Raw genomic sequence first — 20,440 nt, 5'->3', positions numbered from 1 at the left:
GTACGCCCAGGATTCACTGACGCATTGTATTGTTGTACCTTCCCTTGGTCTGTGATAGCAATAAGTACCATCATGTTATGTTTTCTCTGTGCATAAACTCTACCTCTGGCATGGCAGACTATTTTAAGTTTTTGTCTACGGTTTGTGTCCTATATACTAGATTATTAGGAAAGTACTTTATCATCTATGTATGATAGTCCTCCCAGACTACTGTATTTGGAATCCGTAAGTCTTTTGTATTATGTTTTATTCTGTTTTTATTGCACAACTTTTATGGCCTAAATAAAGTATTTCGTACCATAGTTGCCGCAGGTTGAAAGGGAAGAAGAACGATTTCGTCTAGTGTGAAGTGAGAGGGAGGGCGGTTCTAAAGAAGAAGAAGAAACAAGCCTTCTCTCCAGAATGCCTACTATCTAAAATAAATGTATATGTGGGCAGTTGGTTAATGAGCAAATCTGGGTGCCATCATAGGCTTTAATTTAGGACTTGGATAATCACTGTGCTTTCTGTCATAGGCTTGGACCTAGCCCTATAAACACACGTTGCGATTTCCCCAGGGCATGGGTAAGTATTCCGATCAATGACTGTCGATGTACACCAACAGACATTTGAAAGGATCACATTCACCAACCCAGCTTTTCTACATAAAATATGCATTTCCTACAGATAATTTTAAGTTGTATGTTTTTTTTCTTCCTAATAAGGGGTGTGCATTCTATTTTACGTGCAATTACAAGTAGGTGAAAGTCTAACAAAATAGGTACAGAATATTTTGTTCTTATTTATGCATGAGACCTGGAGGTGTGCCCTGTATTTGTCGCCCGAGAGATGTTGTTGTTATTAGCTTTTGCATGTACTTATCCTGCATACCTTGCCATACTTGCCACCATTATTTCTTATGTTGACTTGTAGTCAGCTATCAATGTCATTGCGTTTGACAACAATGGGTTGGATTGTAGCCAAATCAATGGAAGGATAGGAAAATGACGCCATATATACATGAGTCAATGAGCCCACCCGAGAACAGAGTTACTATGACCCGCAAAGATTAAATTACCTCATTCTTACCAAAGGGTCTTGGGACTAATCATTTTTGGGTTTCAAGGGCCCACAAGAATACTTTTACTCTAGGAAAACTCATGCTTTCGGGTCCCCGACAAAGTAAATCATGGTAAGGTTTCTGCAAGGAAATCAAGGTACAACCTGGATAGGGGCACTGCAGAGTCCACCTAGGAGCAGTAATGACCAGGGATAACATTTATGCTGTGATGCTGCAACCCACAGAGATAAAAGAAGACCCAATACTCAGTAGTTGATTGGTTCACCCATGAGAAGGAAATGAGGTGAAGTGAAGTAATGTAGCTGGAGATTGGGAAGAGGAGGAGAGGCTAGGAAAATTACAGGGTGCCTTAGCAGGATTAGCTTGTCTTGGTAGACAACTAACACATATAAGCAGTATGGAGCAAGAATGGAGGAATATAGAAGATAGGTGTCAGAACCCCGTTCAGAGGGCCACAGGACAAGCTGGAGTTACTGAGCCAAACCGTGTTGGTTGAGGCCTTTTCCTCCTAATGTTCCAGGGCCTGCCATACAATGGATTCCTCTCAACTGGGTCTAGCACCCCCTTCTGCATCTGACTGTTAGTTGGGTGCCATAGTACAAACAGTCAAGGCGGCTTCGGGAGAATTGTAGATACAGACCAGTGAACGTGGCTCAATGTGCCTGCAGCGCTAACAATAAATCAGTGTCCAGTCAAATACTTGTTTTTATGTAAATAGATGTATTTTAATTCTAATTATCCACATACAAAGGTAAGCAACAACACTACCCCCTTGCGGTTGGGGCTCTAGTAGTTGTCAGTCCACTCTCTGTCCTCCCACCTCTAATGCAACAGGTTCAATGTTATTCCCCTTTCACTGATGACCACATCCAAGGAATGTAAACTATTAGGTTGTCCTCAAAAGTTCTCCCCCTCAGACTCTGTGAGTTCAGTCACTAGAGTCTATGGGGTTGCAGGGCCAATGGTTGCATGTCCCCTGGGCCCCAAAGGCCCAGTTCTTGGTTTACCCGCTTTGATGGTATGGAACCCTTCAGCGGTGCAGCACAATCTTGCCACAGATGGGCAAAGTCTGGCTGGGCTCTGCTCTCTCCCTCGAGCCACACTATTGGGGTTGCTCCTGCTCTAATGATTACGCGATAAGTCACTTTTCCCTCTGCAGGGATGTGGGGTGGTCTCCTTGCTCCGATGGGGCTCCAGCGGTGTCCTATTGTTCGTCGGGCCTCCTTTGATGCCGTCCACAGAATGCAGGCTGGACCAGCCTTGGTCACAGCAGAAGTTTCTTGGTCTTGGGCGACGACCCAAACCCTAGGCCTCGCAGTCTTCGGCAGCCCCTCCTGACATATGGGGTCACTATCATGGCACTTACAAGTCCGGTCACACTGACCTGATGTTGGCATCCACATGGCACCTCCTGGCATACGAGGTTGCCAAAATAACCAGGCACATGGGCGGCAGCTGGTTTCTCCAACCTCACTCCTTTGCTCAGTCCAAGGCGGCCCCTCCTAACGTACGGGGTAGCTGAATCAGTTTGGCAAATGGGCTATGGCTCGATCGGTGCAGGAGTGTGGGTTCCTCACACCTCACGCGGAATCCTCACTCACGTTGGGGCTCCCATCTGGACCTTGCTCCCTAAAACACTCTCCTCTGCCTTACGGGGCACACCAGTCACGGAAGGCAGACAGGCGCTGGTGCTCCAGGGCAGTTGGTCTTGGTTTCCCTCTGTGATGTCCCCTCACCCAGCAGGGAGACTAGCAGATTTGGTCCCCTAGTCCTGGTCAGAGTCATAAGTCTTGCTGAGCTTCCCCTTCTCACACAGTGCTGCTGGCTGCTCGGCAGCTGACTAAGTTTTGGCATCTCGGATTCCCCTACTTATAGCCCTTTTCCAGACACAAACCATAATTTAGTGTCTGGGTCTTTCCAGTTTTATGTTGGCGTTCTGCTTCTTTCAAGTGGACATCTTTTCCTTCTGAAGAATGTCTGTCACAGCAGGCAGGACTCCAAAGCTGATTAACCCAAACAAGATTCATGGGAGTGACCAGAGTTCACACCTGGATGTCAGCCACAGTTTTATGTGCATCAAAAGGTTAATCCTGGGCTCTCAGTCCTACTCTTTAAGATTCCCTTATCAGCCTCATTTCTCTCTTCCTGAGGTGTGTCTAGGCTACTTCCTTGTGATCTATCCCCGAATCAAAGAGCTATTTGAAATGAACAGAAAGAGCCTGGCTCTCCCATCCTCCAGTGCATGTCCCACCCAGCTTACAGAAATGCAGTAATAAACCAATCTGTCGGCATGGCCGGCTTTAGCAATAACTGTATGTGAAAGGAGGGCTTTGGAGAGATGAGTGACACATGGGCTGGTTGGTAGTGAGGGATCTGTAGAGGTGGTCATGGGGTGGGGTGCCCAAAAAAAGACTGTCGCACAGGGCGCCACCAATGCTAAAGCCGGCCCTGTCTGTCGGGAGCGGGGGTAAAGGGTGTGGGGGGAGTGGGGGGAGGGATTCCGCTCCTCTTCATGTTTTCACCAGGCATGCCTGGACTTCCCAAGACGGAACACAAGGGCCTCTATTTAATGTACCAGTGCAAACACATTTACTCTCAGCATACATCCACAGTGTGCTTAAACTGCACAGCACTGTTATCCTGATGTATTATGCCACCACCAGCATACCCACATGCAGCACACGCTTTAATTCTCCGTACACCGTTCAGTACTGCAGTCTCTCTGTACTGTACCAGTGTGCGTTACTTTAAAAACACACCCTACAAGCACACACTTTTACCATTTATGCACTGTACCACACTAGTTTTGCTTTCCTTCCCTTATCTTATGACCGAGCTTTAAAGAAGACATTTATTATTATTATTATTACTTCACCACAAGGTTCCTGAAAGACGAGATTAGTAGGTTGGAAGCACACGTTTAAAAGTAGTCGCAGCAATGAAAGAAAAATATATCAAAGTACTTCTCAATTGCAATGTACACAGCAAATACATGTTATTATATTATAGCATAACTTCAAAGCATAAAAGTCAAAATGTCTTCACCGTAGGGCCTATCTCTGCTCATCATCCTTCTCATACCTGCCAGTTGATGACTCCTGTTCAACTGCGAGAAGGAGATTTTCCACCCAAATGGGAGGCCAGGCAGCTGACGTCTGCTCCTGACTGAAGTCCTGGAGAATCTCCCCCTGCTGCCCAGGGCCACCGTAAAAAAAAAAAGCCTGCCCCTTCCTCTCAGACTCTGGAAATAAAACAAGCCATTGGAGATTGGCCAGATCTCCTAAGCCTCTCCTCTTCCCAAGGTTGATCAGAAAGGAAAACACCAAATATACGCCCTCTTGTCACGTTAGGGTTTGTGTGAATTCAATTTGAAAAACACAGCTTGGTCTACCATGTGGAAAAACACAGCTCATTTGCAGTGTCTCAACTGCAATGGCTAACTCCACGTTGAAGCCAATAGGCAGCTAACCTAAATACCCAATGTAATGTCTAATGCCATGTTAAAGCCAATAGGCAGCTAAACTAAATACAGAATGTAATGTCTAATGCCACCTTAAAGCCAATAGGCAGCTAAACTGAATACACAATGTAATGTCAAATGCCATGTTAAAGCCAATAGGCAGCTAAACTGAATACAGAATGTAATGTGCTCCTGATGAACATTGAACCACTAATATGCGCAGTGGTGAAACACAAAGTCATTGGTCAAACACAATTAATGGCATAACACACACTTTACCTTTTGTGTAGTGGATTTCTTGCAAGACCACATGCATTCAGCACGTTTCCACCTTGCACGCACTTCCACATCAACCTGATGTAGGTCAGGGGTGAGTTAAGCATACAGCCTTGGAAACTTTATGAAGGTGAGTGAGCCTGTAGGCCTCACTCCAGTGGGACACAGAGTAAAACTGACCCGTTTGCTACTGATTACAAAGGGGCATGCTGCCACCACCATGTTCATGCTGCGTAGCTCCTTGTGAAGGCAATAGCCTTCCACAACTATGAGGGCAATGCTTTGGGTGGCCCTTCTGGTTCAACAAGACTGCTATCTTTGACACAGGCTTATGACACAACACACCTGCATGATCTGTGTTCACCTATGTCAAAAAATCAGCATTAGGGATCCAGACAACATTACAGTTGAGCACTAACGAGGGGTACACGCCTCGTACCAAACAGAGGACTTTTCTATCCCAACAATAGGCAGTAAGGAAAATGTTCTAATCTTGACAGACTATACACACTCTGCATCATGCATGATTGTAACTGTTTGTAGCGGACACTCTGGGTACCTACCAAAAAGTTGCACTGACTTGCTCTGTAAAGCCTTTTGGTTGAGACTTGTGTTCTCTCTAACTTCATTGTCCAAGAAGGACCATTGCGGCCGTACAGTTCAATGATGAATGGTTTCTACTTTGTCATTGAAATAGTTTTTTTTTTTTTTTTTTTAAATAATCAAAAATCTTTAATTACGAAGAATGTGATCTAAAGCATCCAGGGCTTTACTTGCATCGCCAACAGGAGGTGTTCCCCGTGGAGACCATGCGGAAGGCAGCACAGCTGGGGTTTGGAGGGATCTACGTGCGGCCAGAGGTGGGGGGATCGGGACTGACACGACTGGACACCTCCGTCATCTTCGAGGCCCTTTCGACTGGCTGCACCAGCACCACAGCTTACATCAGCATTCATAAGTAAGTGTATGTATATCACAGGCTTCACCCTTGCCCGCTGCTGAATGTGTGTGCTCAGTAAGTAAACCATAAGGCAATTGGCTTACATTATACAAATAAACCTAGTGGGAACTGCGAGGTTCCAGGCGTGACTGGGGTTGAATGTTTTGTGCTCTTCTTTTGAAAGTTTTAAGTTAAATTATTTTAGAAAATAGATAAGTGCCACTCGTTCAGAGAGGGAATTCGTTTTTATACCAGAGGCATATGAAAATGTACACTTCTTCAGCACCAAATACCTTATTCTTTAGAAGCAAAAGTTCTTCATAGTGCCGTTTTCCCAAGTTATAACTGGACTGTCTCCCCATTCTGTGCCGAGCTAGACTGTATTCTCTTTGCAATGCCGAATCTGTACTGCCAACTCGGTTTGTGCTGCCTTGCAAAGATTAGCTTTCAGTGGTTTATACTGCAATGTGCACGTGTTCTGTGTGGCACATCTTGTGTTTCTCAGGGCAGGACCGAGGCGTTATTTGGTCAAAGAGTGGCGATTGGTCAGCTCCAGAATCAGTGCATCTGTGCACGTGCTTACTCCGCTCAAGGTAAACCGGTGTCCCCTTGTATACCTCATAAAACAAGTGTACTCGTTTTCATAATGGATTAGAAGAAGGCTTGCACCTGCTCGTTCACGGGTAGGAAACATTTTAGAGACTACATTTAAATTAGTTTTTTTTTTATAGAGCGCACGCTAAAGACATACTACCATATACTAGTACAATCCTTTTACTCAACCTGATGGTACTCATCACATCGACGTTGGACGGATTAGAAGTGAGTTTGCGCCAAAAGCGTTTAAACACGTGACACTCATTGTAGACACAGATTCTTTACAAGCACATTAACTAACTTGTGGAGGTGTTTAGAAAGCGTATTAAATATGGTATTGCACACTGAACGTGACACACAGTGACATCCGCATGCAAGTATTCTGTCGTCACTGGATATCCTGCATTCTCAAGTGTAAATGCAGTAGGATAGAATTCATCAGTGAAAAGTGCATGGTGAATTTCAGCCTCCACAATTGCTTAAATGGTCATTTTCACACATCACAAGTAAGCTTACTTGTCCCACCTCGAATACCTGCATTCCTCGCAGAGTGTACATCTACCTAGACGTATAGCAGCTCTGAAGTAACGGGGCGCACGGTCCACGACTTTAATTTTCAAGAACGAGTCGTGTGAACCAAGGTACATTTTGCAATTACAAAAAAAAGCTTAAATGGAAGTGCATCTGTTGGTGTGTGCGCGCGCCCTACAGCCTCTACCATTCTCACACAAGGGTGCTAGTGTGACTGGGTGTATGTATCAGCAGACCATAAAACAGACCCACAAGCAGCCAAAACCTGCCACCCACTGACCTGTTAGGCCAGCCTGTGGGGCACTGCCTGATTACCCTGTAGGCCTGTCCGACCCTGAGAAACATAACCGCTGAAAACCGAAGAAACAATACCGGCAATTCTTAACGCAGCTTAGGCAACTGCCTGTCACACGTATTAAATAGCCCGGGTTTAGGCTTATGCAGTTTGCACAAGACACACTGGGTTTTTGCTTTCACTGTCCCAGTATTTCTCTGACACTCTTTCTCTCTACAGCATGTGTGTTTGGATGATCGATAGCTTCGGAAACGAGGAGCAAAGATACCGCTTCTGCCCGTCGCTCTGCAGCATGGAGAAGTTCGCTTCATACTGTCTCACAGAGCCAGGTACCTATCTGTTGCTGCTGGTGATTAGTAGAGGAGTGCAGATTGTATGGAGGGATAGTGAAGGAAATACGGTCATTTCATGTTTTTGTTAAAAACACAACTATTTCGCAGAACTTAAACCATAACAATATATTTTCTAATTAATCACAGCTTTTTATAAACTGTTCAGTCGTAGCACAGGGGTCTCCAATCTTTTCTGTAGCAAGAGCTACTTCTGATCAGTGAAAGTCATTGTGAGCTACCGAAGGCTAAATAACTTGTGCATTATTACCAGACACCCCCACGCCAAACTTATTTGAATTTAAGCCTAATGTTCATAGAACCATGTACTATGGTTTGAACTAAATACTTTGACTAAGGGATTACCACGTGTCAGTGAGAGCGTGGTCTTTGGGGATGTATGAATATGTGTGCATACGAATGGAATATATGTGTATGAGTAACTGAGAGCCAGTGTCATATGTACTTATGGCACAAGGCATACCTTTCGCCATGTGTGGAACATTTTTCTGTACTTTAAATTTTTCTCACTTAAAAAATGATTGTATTTCTCTCTGATGAGCTCTAGTTAGAGCGAAATAGATGTGTTAGGGGTTACATTTATTAATTCCAGGATGGCATGATTGGTATTTTACCAGTCTAAAGCTGCAATTCAGTGCCTGGGAGGATAAAAGGCTCCTATGCTTAAACACTTCTTTGAGGTGAGCAGATTCAGAGCGGTCGTGGCGTTGTAGAGTGCTCCATATAGAGGATCTGCTCTCCATCTAAACTTGGGAACTGACCAAAGTTTCCTACTTTTTTTGTATAATTTATGTGGCACCCTAAAACCTGAAATGATATTGCCTTTATTTATGTATGTGCTGTTTTAAACAAACAAAACCAGTGGAATTCACCAATAATAGATATCCCAAGTACCTAAAACTTGTGACCTAAAGAAACTATAACTCTCACTCCTGCCATGCACAGTGTTGTCATCTAAATTGTCATTTTGTATGTTGATGAGGTCGTAGAATATGTAATGAGTGATGTAATATGGGATGTAACTAGCAGTACATGGATAGGGAAAGAGTTATAGGTATTTGTGATAACTATAACTGGTGAAAGTCCGTGGTTCTGTTTGTTTAAAACAGTATGTTTTAACTAACAATTTCACCTAACTAGAGCATCCCTTTAACCTTTGGCAATGTGCGTTGTGGGTTTGGCTCACAGGTCCTGGCCTGTGGACAGGCTTTGTGACCAACCCTACGGCACACCGATCACCACAGGGATGAACACTTTGGGGGAGGTAGAAAGGGGCTGATGTTAAAATATAAAGGTTGTCATAAAGTAAGGCAGACCTACTGATCAGAACACCAAAATATATAAACAGTGGGCATATTGGCTTTATAAAGAGATCAGAATATTAACATATATGAAACAGGCCTATTATCCTTGTCACAAAGTCACCAATAATTATAACTCAATAGATATTATATAAATTGACACAGTGAAATGCTTAATAAAAGTGATTTGCATTTTTCTCTAACTAAAATCTTATTTAAAAGAAATCAGCATGTGTTTTAGTCTTCCTTTTAACTTTTTTCAGGCCATAAAACACAGCCATAGAATGCAGCACAAGAGGGCTCCGCACTCAAGCTGAAAATCATACAGCTCCAGCTTGGAGTGCTTTAAAAATATGGTAAGCTCTCTAGGATTCATGGATTTAATGACCCCGAAGACCTAAGGATTTTTTTTTTTTTTTTAAACTTGGGTGGGGGACTGCTTCACTCCCAGCAGCCTCCCACAGTATTAAAAAAAAAACACTTGATGTGCCACTGCCCTTTTTTGAGCACTACCAGGTTATCAAAAATGTAAATAAAACGCTTCTAATAGGGGATTAGTGGGAACTCCTTGCTTGGAGCATTGAATAAAAAATTAGCTGCTCCTGCTGCTCATTTATTATACATTTTATTTTATTTGTGGGTGACTCTGTGCCCACCTGGGACACCCACATGTTTAGTTTTTGCTGAGGGCCACGGGGGTAGATCTAGGAGAAGATCCAGGGTGGGGGCAAAAAAAAAAAGACATACTGCTCCAATAAGAAATAGCAAATCTGTTTTTCCAAATGTTTCTTCGTATTGAGCTGGATCTATTTTAGACTATTAGGCTGGTCTTGGACTAGCTGAAAAATATTTGGACAGAAATCGTGTCTCCAAGAAATGCATTGTACTTTTGTGAACAGTTTAAAATCAAGTACTTGGAATATAATATCCTGGTGGGTCACAAGTCCTGAAGCTCATATTATAGTGGTGCAATATTAACTAAGGGGAAGTAGATAATAAAAGACGATGGCTTCTAGTGAGGGCCTGCCTAGATTTATATCTTTACTCCGCTGTGATTAAGAAACTGTTCTTAGAGCTGCCCTGATGGGATGTCTCAGTAATTTTGTGTGGGGACATTAATCTGACGGCTGGTTTATTTATAGAGAGATATATAAAAAATCTACTGGCAGTCGCCAGTAGGTAGTTCTAGTTAAGACCATGTTTCCATAGGAAAAGCATTCTTTTTTTTATTTTTACTTTCCTAAATCTTTGGTGCCGTTTGACGGATCTTCACAAATTTTCCATTAAAAGTGTGCCGGTGATTCTTGTTGTGCACAGAAAGTTTCGGGATGATCCATCAAGCGGGGGCTGAGAAAAAGGGGGAAGTGTGTAAAAAACAAAAAAAAAAAATCCCATAGGTGTTTTGAATACGACTGCCCGAACTGCTAGACAGAATTGCACCAAATTTGGCAGAAAGCTAGATTTTGTTCCCCAGATTGTGTTTTTTATTTGGTGTAAATGTGTTCAGTAGTTGTTGACAAATTTAAGGAAATCCAAATTTGTATATCTAGGGCAATTTGTTCCTCTGCAACGACTTCGTGAAAAATAATGAGCTTATGCAGGGAAATGCAGAGCTCTGATTGGCTGCCAGCTCTTCGACCAGGAAGTTTTGGCAGCCATCTTGAAACTCTGCTTCAGCCGAGTCCCATAAAAAAAAGATAAGGGGGAAGGGTAGGAATACCCAGATCCACCCCCTCCCCCCAAAAGCCTTGTCCCCAGCAGTACAAAACAGCATTTACAAAATATAAAAAATAAAAAAAACAGAAATTGGCCTAATTGGTGAATTTGGTAAAAAAAAATATATATATATCGAAAAAAAGCACTGGGTTGTAGCCCCCGAGTGGGCCAGGTCCCGAGGGCATGCGGGGGTTTAAGAAAAAAAATGGATGGGGGCGTATGTGCCCCCCTGCACCCTCACCTCCAAGGTGCTAAAAACGCCCCAGGGACCACCACCTCCCTGGGGCTACAAATTTAAGTGTGCGGGAACCACCCCCACTCAAGGGACCACCACCCACCACCAGGGGGCTACAAATAAAATACTTAGTGGGGCCTTGAAGCCGCAAACTGCCCACCCTGCGACCTCCACTTTCCCAGGGCTATAAATATAATGACTGGGTTGCGGGATGCCTATTTTGATGGTGCGTTTTTGATGCAGAAGAATATAAGGACATTACCATAAAACAAAAAAACATTTAGGTCATGTAGCTAAGAGGAAGAACCCTGGTTTGGTGGAGATTTCTGTCTTTGTAGTCCCGTTAGCCTCTCTACAGGAGGACTCATGTTATCACAGAATTTTTGTAAAAGACTCTCCAGAAACAATCACATTGCTAAATGCACACAAGGCCGATGGAGACATTTCCTCTTGGTCGGTTAGGCAGCTGTAATGTAGAATACACACTGGGCATTTACTCAACGAGGTACACCTTAACTAACTAACCAGTAGAACGTACTCCAGTTGGGTAGACATTTTGTGCAAAACTGTGGACTCTTGTTGGATAAACAGGCAGGTGAGCTTCTGTTCTGGCCATGATTCTCATTTCACAGAAATTAAACCTCAACAGGAAGCACTTGCCAAAATATATACATAGCAGGTGCCCCACTTGAAGCGTTGCTTCTGGGAAGACATACAATCCTAACTCCTGGGCTCCACGAAGGCACAGCAAGTGTGTTTACTCTGCAATTCCATATTGAAAAATCATCCGAAATCCTTTGTGGAGGTGACTGCATCTTTGATCTGTTGGAGCGCAGCCTGTATGAGACTGTGACAAGTGGGTTATTTCTGTCCTCTCCTGGTGAGAGCAGAATCCATGGTTCTCCCTTTAAATTGCTACGAGTATACAAAAGTGTGAATCACCTGGAAGCTCTGCCCACTTGGCCCTGCCCCGTCCACCTTAGTAGAATGCAAATATCTTCCATCTTTTGCCAGGATGACAGACAGCTTACCAAAGGCCCCCCCAATGTGTTTCCCTCCAGTATTGGTGGCACATTCTTGATGCAGAGGACTATGAGGACATCCCCACCAAACAAAGAAGCACTTGTGTTATATTGCTAAAAGGAAGGACCCTGATTTCGTGGACATTTATATCTTTGAAGACTCATTGGCCTCTCAATAGGAGGATTCATGTTATCACAGAATGCTGGACCAATTAGCACGAGGAACAATTACATTGCCAAACGTTTCCTGTTGGTTCATTACACAGCCGTAGTGTAGAATACACACTGGACATTTACCCAATGCAGTAGCACTTATTTACTAACCAGAAGAGAGTACTTCAGTTGGGTAGACATTTTGTTCAAAACTGTTGACTCTTGTTGGATAAACGTGCAGGTGTGATTCCTTTATGGTCAAGTCACTCACGCAGCTACTGACACATGCACACACACTTGCGTACCCACTGAGACATTCACACACCCACTCACAGACCCTGTCAAACATTCATGCACCTACTGTAGGAGGCTTGCTCTGTATATGACGCATTAAAAAGAAGTACAGTGTGCAGAGTCTCAGTGGATCCCCAATTGGTTTGCAGAGGCAAAAGTAGATAGGACTAATGCTCTATTTTGTGGTAGTGTGGCGAGCAGTTAGGCTTATCAGAGGGTAGTGCTAACCATTTGTTGTACTCACAGAGACAATAAATGAGACACACACAAGCAATAAATCGGAGTACAGATTGGAAAAAGAACACTCCTTTTTATATATGTTTCAAACCCAAGAACTTTGTAATTAGGTAAGTAGACTTTTTAGCATAAATACTTTTCAGATTAAAAAAAATCAACGCTTAGTGCAATTCTCAGAGTTCTCAATGTTAACCTATGGAGGAAAACAATGCTCAGCAAACACAGGGTTAACAACGACTTATGTGGTCAGGTTCAGGGAACAAGGGTAAGTACTGGGCACACACGAGCAGGTCACACCTGATAGCACTGGGGCGGCAGGGTGCTGGGATGCAATTATGCGTCGGGTGCCCAATGGCTCTCTATGAGAGTTTGACCCCGTGATAACCTGCAGGCTCTGGCTGGAGAGCCAGTCGGGGACTACAAGCAGGTAGGGCATAGACTTCGGTGCTCGGGTTGTAGGCGCACCTTTTGGTTCTTTTCTCTGGGGCCCAGGGGCGATGGATGAAGGGGTGTCCTTAGGCATCTGATTTTAACGTTGGTGAGCACTCACGGTCAGGGAGCACTGCATATTGAGGCTGCAGGCATCATCTGGAACTCCAGCATGGAGGGGACCCAGGGTGAATTCAAGCTCAGGGGAGCCAGGAGACTTTGTTGGCACCAGTGACCCACCTCATATGGGGTCAAGGGCGACGGGTGCAGTGGTTGCAGGAGGTGTTGTGTTTTCTCTCACCACAAGGCTGCAGCAGAGGGGGCCTGTGTGCACAGGCTGCAGGCAACTTGGGCGAGTCCAAGATGGGTGAGAGCACACTGGACTCGGACTCTGGACTTCTGCAGAACCTCGCTGGCACTGTTGTTTGAACCAACGTTAACGACCTGAGGGGGAAGTCGGAGGTTACTTCGGGTGTCGGGACTTTGCTATTCTGGAGGCTGCTGAGTCCTTTCTTGCGACTTTGTTGCAGAGCAGAGTCTCTGCTCACTGGAGGCTTGAGTCTTTATTGAAGGTAGGCATTCCTCCTGGATTTCTTGGAGGCTCAGTTGCAGGACGAGTTATCTTTTGGGAAGAGTCCATCGAGGTCAGCAGGCAGACAGGAGGGGCTGGTTCAAAGTCAGCTGCTTCTTCTTTTCCTCTTTTGCAGGTGCAACTCTTTTTTGTCCTCTTCTTAGGTCGTCAGGATCTAAGTTGTAGAATTCAGGGGTTCCACCTAAATACTCGATTTAGGGGTGTCACAGGGTGTGCCAGGTGGTAGCCAATGGGCTGCCCACCTTTAGGGTGACCGCACCCTTTCTGTGACCACTTCCGCTGGGAAGCATAACCCTTGTGGCCTAATTCCTTCCAAACATGATGGAGGAATTTAAAAAGTTGTGTGCACTTCAGCTCGTCCACTTTAGGGGTGGGAGGGGCAAGAAGTGGGCATACATCCTAATCTGCCTAATTTTCCCACTTGTCCTGCCGCCAACAGTGGGGTCAGAACAGGGGGGTTGGTCATCTGTGCCATCTGGGAGACCTGGGTTGCTTTACAAAGGCGGCTAGGCCTTTTTAAGCTTCATGCCCTGGAATGTCCAGCCTGCCTGGTAGAGGAGATGAAACCCCCGCCCAGTGCAGGCTGTCGTCTCTGGCCTTTGAGAGCACTGGCTTTCACTGTTGGGGGTCAGAAATGCATCTACGGTGGCTGAACTGGTCCGAGCCAGTCACTCAACCCACAAGTAGCTGGTGGGTTTCAGGGGGCACCTCTAGGTGCAGTTATTAATAAATCCCTCACTGGCATCAGGGTTTATTAATCAGAGATGTTTGGTGCCAAACATCCCTATATTCGGCAAAGCCATCATGTAGCTGGAAAGCTCGTAGTGACCAGTGTCCAACACATGCATTTAAATTGGATTGGCTTCCCTGGACACTTACTGTGTCTTAGAATCGACAAAGACATAGCAGGGGCATATCTGCTCATGCAGATATGCCCTCACATGTAATATATTGCACCATGCCTTAGGACTGTAAGGCCTGCTAGAGGGGTCACTTACATATATTGCATACTGTGTTTAGGGATCATGGCACACAGCCATGTTGTGTTTTCACCTTTGTCTGCACCAAGTCACGCAGCCTGCAGTGGCAGGTCCCTGAGGGTCACACAATTCATGCTGCAGCCTTAAGGGACCCTCTTTCATACCCCAGACTCTAGATACCAGGGATACCTTTTACTAGGGACTTACAGTGGGTGCTAAATGTTTTGTCAATTGGGAAACCAACTGTGCAGTTTGGGGGAAAGAGATCTGGCTCTGAGGTCCTGTTTAGCAAAAACCCAGTGCACTTTCATTCTAAATTACACCGGAAAACAGGTATAAAGTGTGTGTGGGGGTGACTATGTCAAAATAGGCACTTTCCTACACCCACTCGGACGCTTTCAGACATTCATGCAGCCACTCGGACGCAGTCAGAGACACATGTACTCACACACAGACCCTCTCAGACATTAATGCACCCACTGACAGACCTACTCAGATACTCACACACCCACTGACAGACCTACTCAGATACTCACACACCCACTGACAGACCCACTCAGATACTCACCCCCACTCACAGACCTACTGAGACACTTATGCATTCACTCACACAATCACTGTTAAAGGTCAGTGGTTACAGTTGGGAAATAAAATTAAAAAAAAGAAAAAATAGAAATTAACTTAAAAAAACAAAGGTTGCAGGGACGTTATAGTTAGGAAACAATATAAAAAACAATTCATGAATTCACTTGAAAAAGGTTACAGGAATGTTATGGTTAGGAAATAGAATAAAAAAAAACTTAGAAAGTCAGTGAAAACATCAAATTACAGGAACATTATAGTTACGCTCACATTTCACTCGTACAAAACCAGTAAAATTCAGCAGTTACAGTTACCTGAGCTAACTATAACTTACATCTCCCAATGCACTGCTTATGCCCTCACATATTACATCATTCTTGGGATGGTCAGTGACATCAATGATGACTTTGGTCCAGAAAGAAGATTTTTTTTGTTGTTTAATGTATATCGATTTTGTAGTTTTTGAGATATTAAAGGAACACTAAATGTGTATATCTGAAGGCACAAATACTTAGCAAATACTTCCAGTCTCGTGCAGAGCTATGATTTGCTGCCAACACTTCAACCAGGAAGTGTTGGCACCCATTTTGAGACTCCGCTTCAGCAGGGACTTTAAAAAAAAATGAAAAAAAATAAGGTACTGTAACCATACCCTTATAGCCTTGGTTCAGGAGTCCCCCAGCGACCCACCCCCTTGATTTAAAAGTATTTTTTTGCGAAAAGCATGCAATTTCACCATGATTTTTTAAACAAAAAAAAGAACAAGCACAGTCCCCTGCGCTTGCCCTTTTTCTACCCCTGGGTGGGCCAGGGCCTGGGGGCGTACCATAAAAACAGGAGGGGGAATGCATGGAAACCCCCTCCTTGGGTTTATGAAAGCCCAAGGGGGCCACCACCTCCTCATGGCAACTCTGTAAATAAATGCAGGGGTGGGGTGCAGATGAAAGATGCATTCACTACCACAAAGGATTTCCGATCGTTTTTCAATCTGTAAACAGAGTAAGCACACTTGCTGTGCCTTCTCCAAGCGCAAGATTTAGGATCATTTGTCCTTTCCAGAAGTGGAGCTTCATGTAGGGCACCTGCTATGTTGATAGTTGTAAGTGCTTCCTGTTGAGGTTTAATTTATGTGAAATGAGCATCATGGCTCACCTGCTCATTTATCCAACAAGAGTCCACAGTTTTGTACAAATGTCTACTCCATCGGAGCACATCTACTGGTGAGGTAGTAAGTGCTACCTCATTGGGTTAATGTACATTGTGCACCCCCTGGCTGATTTTTGGCCCCGGAGACCCAATCCCCTGGGGCCCACTATAATTCCATGGGGGCACAGCCCCCTTCCCCTGGCCGATTTCGGCCCCAGAGACCCTATCCCCAGGGGCCCAGCCTTTTATAATTTTTTTTTTTGGGGGGGGTGGGGGCTGCGCAGCCCCTCTCCCTCGGCCGCATTCTGCCCCGGGACCCCATACCCAAGGGCCGGCCTCACCATTATCCTTTTTTGTTTTTCCCATGCAGTTTCCTGTAGGGATTGTAAACACGACTAAGCCCAAATCGCTGGATGAAATTGCACTAATTTTGGCAGAAAGCTAGCTCTTGGTCCAGAAAGAGCCCTCTTTGTAATTTTGTGTAAATCCTTTCAATAGTTTTTGAGCGAATATTGGAAAAATAAATAGATATCTATGGAAACAGATGCTCCATGGATCCAACAGATCTCATTGTGCGATCTGATTGGCTGCCAACACTCCAACCAGGGAAAAATGTTCAAGGTAGCAGTCTACTACTACTCACATCCAACAGCACACTGCCTGACATATTTGATGAAGCCCACTTGAATGGCATGGTGTGGTTTTCATTAAGATAACATATAGCGGTTCATTTCTTATGCACAGAAATCAAGAAGCACTTTTTTAACTCGTTTAGAAAAGAAGAGAAAGGCTACAACTGGCACCCAAGCTCATCTGAAGCCCAGACTATTACATGACATGATTGAACAGAATCAGATAAGTTCTATCATCCAAGGCCTTTCAGGGTTTATTAGAAATTGCAGTAGTCTCCTACATGAAACCGGCTTTGAAATCTCAAAGGGAAAAACTACTTATAAAAGAAAGGGCTTTTTTCAGACCTCTACATTAAATCGGACGCAGATATAACAGAATTTAAAAGGGTTGTCAACATAACATATTTGCATCACAAATGCAAAAGCGCTACTCTTTGAAGTCCCCATCAACAATTCGCAAAGGCATATGTAAAACCCTGCTGGAATTTGAAGGAGGCTCTGGTCTCTGGCAGCGCCCCAATGTTTCTGACCACGCATCACCAGGCACCGGTCCAATTGGTGAAAAGATAGGGTGCTCACCCCTGACCTCCAATCCCTTGTATATTGCTGCGGGAGATACAGCATCGTCCAAAACTGCTAAAACAACTTCGCCGTGCTAAAACAAAAAACCATTCTACAGTTATTCCACAGCATCAAAGACCATGACATTTTTGCGGAAGCACTTTTAGACGCTCAAAATGCTTTCTTTGATAGCTACTCGTTAAGAGCTTTCCTAAGGGCCTTTTATTCGTTCAAAAACAGACATCGACATGTTTAATCAGTTGCTGCTGCTGCATGCTCATGAAGTTGCTTTCGTAACTCTTTATTTCACCGACACGAATGTCAACATGAGAGCTCTTGAATAATTGTTCGGCAGACCACATGAATTCAGGACTTTTTGTTATGCATATTTATGTACAAATATACATATTTATTACTGTTTTTATATACAGGATATCCTTCTGAAGCCGAATCTTCAATCTGGTGCATTGTTTAACGGACAACTTGTATGAAAATAAAACGTGTCACTGTAATGTTATTTGTCCTTGCGATGTGAGGGCGAACAGCAATGTGAAGATAAACATTGTACACCGCTTGATTTGAGGTTGTGAGCTTCATAGCTCGTTCAAGTCGACATAATTATGTGCATTTTCTTTGTTAACATAATCTGATGCTTTTCTCGTATGGTCAAGGACAGGGAGTCTCACAACATTAACTTGAGAGGTGTGATTTAAGTAGCAGTATAACTTTAACCAGAGAGATGTGGCCTGGAAAAGGCCATGCAGTCTTCCACAAGGAGTGTATGTTACAGGGAGGTTGTAGTTGGGAAATATCATTAAAAAGCTGTAGAAATTCACTGGAAAAAAACAACGTTATAGTTAGGTTCAGATTTTGCACACACAAAACCACCATAGAAATTCAGCTGTTATTGTTATCTCAAGTAACTATTACTCATGCCCTAAGTGAACTTTAACTTGTGCCCTGCTAATTACCTCACATATTACATCAGTCATGACATCTATGACGTCATTGATATTATCACTCCAACATTTGCGGTGAAATTATTGATGATAACTGCATCAAGGGGGCCCCCTTTTTTTTTTTAAATTTTTTTTTTTATTGATGTTTGAACATTACACAACCTCTAAGCTTGGAATATCCACAGGTTTTAACAGGTTTAACATTCATCAATAAGATCATTCTATAACATATCAAACGCTGAGGGAGCAAGTTATAGTTACCTTAGGGCACGAGTTATAGTAACTTGACATAGCTATAACTATAACTGCTCAATTTCTATGTTTTTTTGTGTGCAAAATCTGAACCTAACTAGACACACATCCCACCCTCTTTCCTATCCCACCCTCCACCACCCAATGGGCAGTATCCTAGGATATATGTGATGCTGATTACTCAATATCTAAGGCCATAGGTCGCAATACTGTTATGTTTAGGTATGTATTTATATATTTCCACCTGCTGCGGAGGTGAAAAAAAATCTTTACAACTCTTCCAAACCACTACAGTATGTCTCATCCTAAACCTCTGTCAAAGTATCTCCTTAATACCATCAGACTCACCCCAAACCTCTCATTCTTCTATGGATTTCCAGATAACCCTTTCCAAACTCTATCCTCCTTTATCCCATTCATCCAACTAACAGGCGCACTTGTCCATCACTCCCAATGTCGATTATATTTTCTCTCTACTACTCCACCTTGGGATCTGGAGTAGCTACGGAAATGTGCTCCGCCTTGTCAGATGTAAGTGCTATATAAATACAGTTTACCACTACAATGCCCGCATTTTGGTTTAGGTCAGAAACCACTTCAGCTTGATATATACTCATGATTTTTTACTTGAGGTCTTTTCCTATATATGGATCTTTGATAGGATTCTGTTGATGGATTCTAGATAGTATCATATGAGTAAAGTCATAACAGATTTCTATGGGAAAATAAGAATACTACCTCAGAAATAGTTTGGGATACTTTTAAAGCTGTATTAAGTAGGGTAACCTTAAGGTAAATTATCCAGAGAGACACCGGAGTACACCTTCAGCATCCTCTTTTAAAACTAGAAATAGAGTGTGGCTTACTAACTCAGCGGCATGCTCCCATACATCAAGAGGCAGCAGTACATCAACAGTTGATTGCAACTTGAATGTTACACACAAAATGGTGTGGGGGGAAAAGCTGCTAAACTATTCTGCATGCAGTGGCTCAAGTCATTTGAGAATAGTAAAACCTGAGCCACATCCTGTTGATAAGGAGTTAACTGGCTAGTAGGAACCATGTTAAGGTTATAAATAATACATAAGGTTCTGGCATTAGTAGTCCACATCAGATCATTGGGTTATTTCTTGCATTTTATTCCAGTCTCTACATTGAAAATAGCATTTTCCATATGAATTAGTTTGAAACATACTTCAGGGCCACTGGTAGTTCTTCCCTGTCCCAGTTACAAATGTCAAGCTTGAGATCCCAACTTCACTGTCATAGCTTATAAACGCATATCCGAGTGTCCCCAGGGCAAGGCAGAAGGTCCTAATTCAATACCCTCTGAGTTTTATAACGTCTTCTCAAAGGCTGTGCTTTCATTTTTTAGGAAGCAGGATTGCTGTGCACCCTTTATAGGAGGAGACACAGCTCCATGTTTCAAAGTTCAAAAGATCCCAGTCACTGCTGTACTCTTATCAGTCAATATTTCTGATAAACTGTGATTCTACAATTTACTTAAAAAATGTTGCCCAATCCAGTGGCTGCATATCATCTGAAATTGTAGCAGTATTGAAACATTGGTTCATCCCATCTATGAACACTACTGTGCATCCTAATTTGGGGACACCTGTGTGAGATGTTGTGTTAGGTCTAGGGGTGGTGATTGGCATGATCATTTTGGATGTTGAAAAGGCATTAGTCAGAGTTTTCTCACATTCTCTCTTGGCAAAAATAAGTCATATGGGATACCGTCCTTTATTTCTAAGAAAGTTCAAATCCTCCATGAAGGCTGTTTGCACATATTGTTACGATGGGCACAGTACCAAATAAGTTGGCTATAACTAGGGGTCCT

The 20,440-nt window shown here is 43.6% G+C and overlaps 1 protein-coding gene across 1 annotated transcript in view; it reads left to right on the top strand.

Moving 5' to 3' along the window:
• ACAD8 (acyl-CoA dehydrogenase family member 8) overlaps positions 1 to 20,440 on the top strand; it is a 226,395-nt gene that overhangs the window by 73,332 nt on the left and 132,623 nt on the right. The window contains exons 3-4 of the mRNA XM_069224448.1: positions 5,585 to 5,754; positions 7,379 to 7,488. Of these exons, the coding sequence (XP_069080549.1) occupies positions 5,585 to 5,754; positions 7,379 to 7,488 (280 nt within the window). The remainder of the gene's footprint in view (positions 1 to 5,584; positions 5,755 to 7,378; positions 7,489 to 20,440) is intronic.

This window comes from Pleurodeles waltl, chromosome 3_1 (genome assembly GCF_031143425.1).
Source record: "Pleurodeles waltl isolate 20211129_DDA chromosome 3_1, aPleWal1.hap1.20221129, whole genome shotgun sequence".
NCBI classification, from domain to species: Eukaryota; Metazoa; Chordata; class Amphibia; order Caudata; family Salamandridae; genus Pleurodeles; species Pleurodeles waltl.
This window is presented reverse-complemented; position numbering and strand designations above follow the sequence as displayed.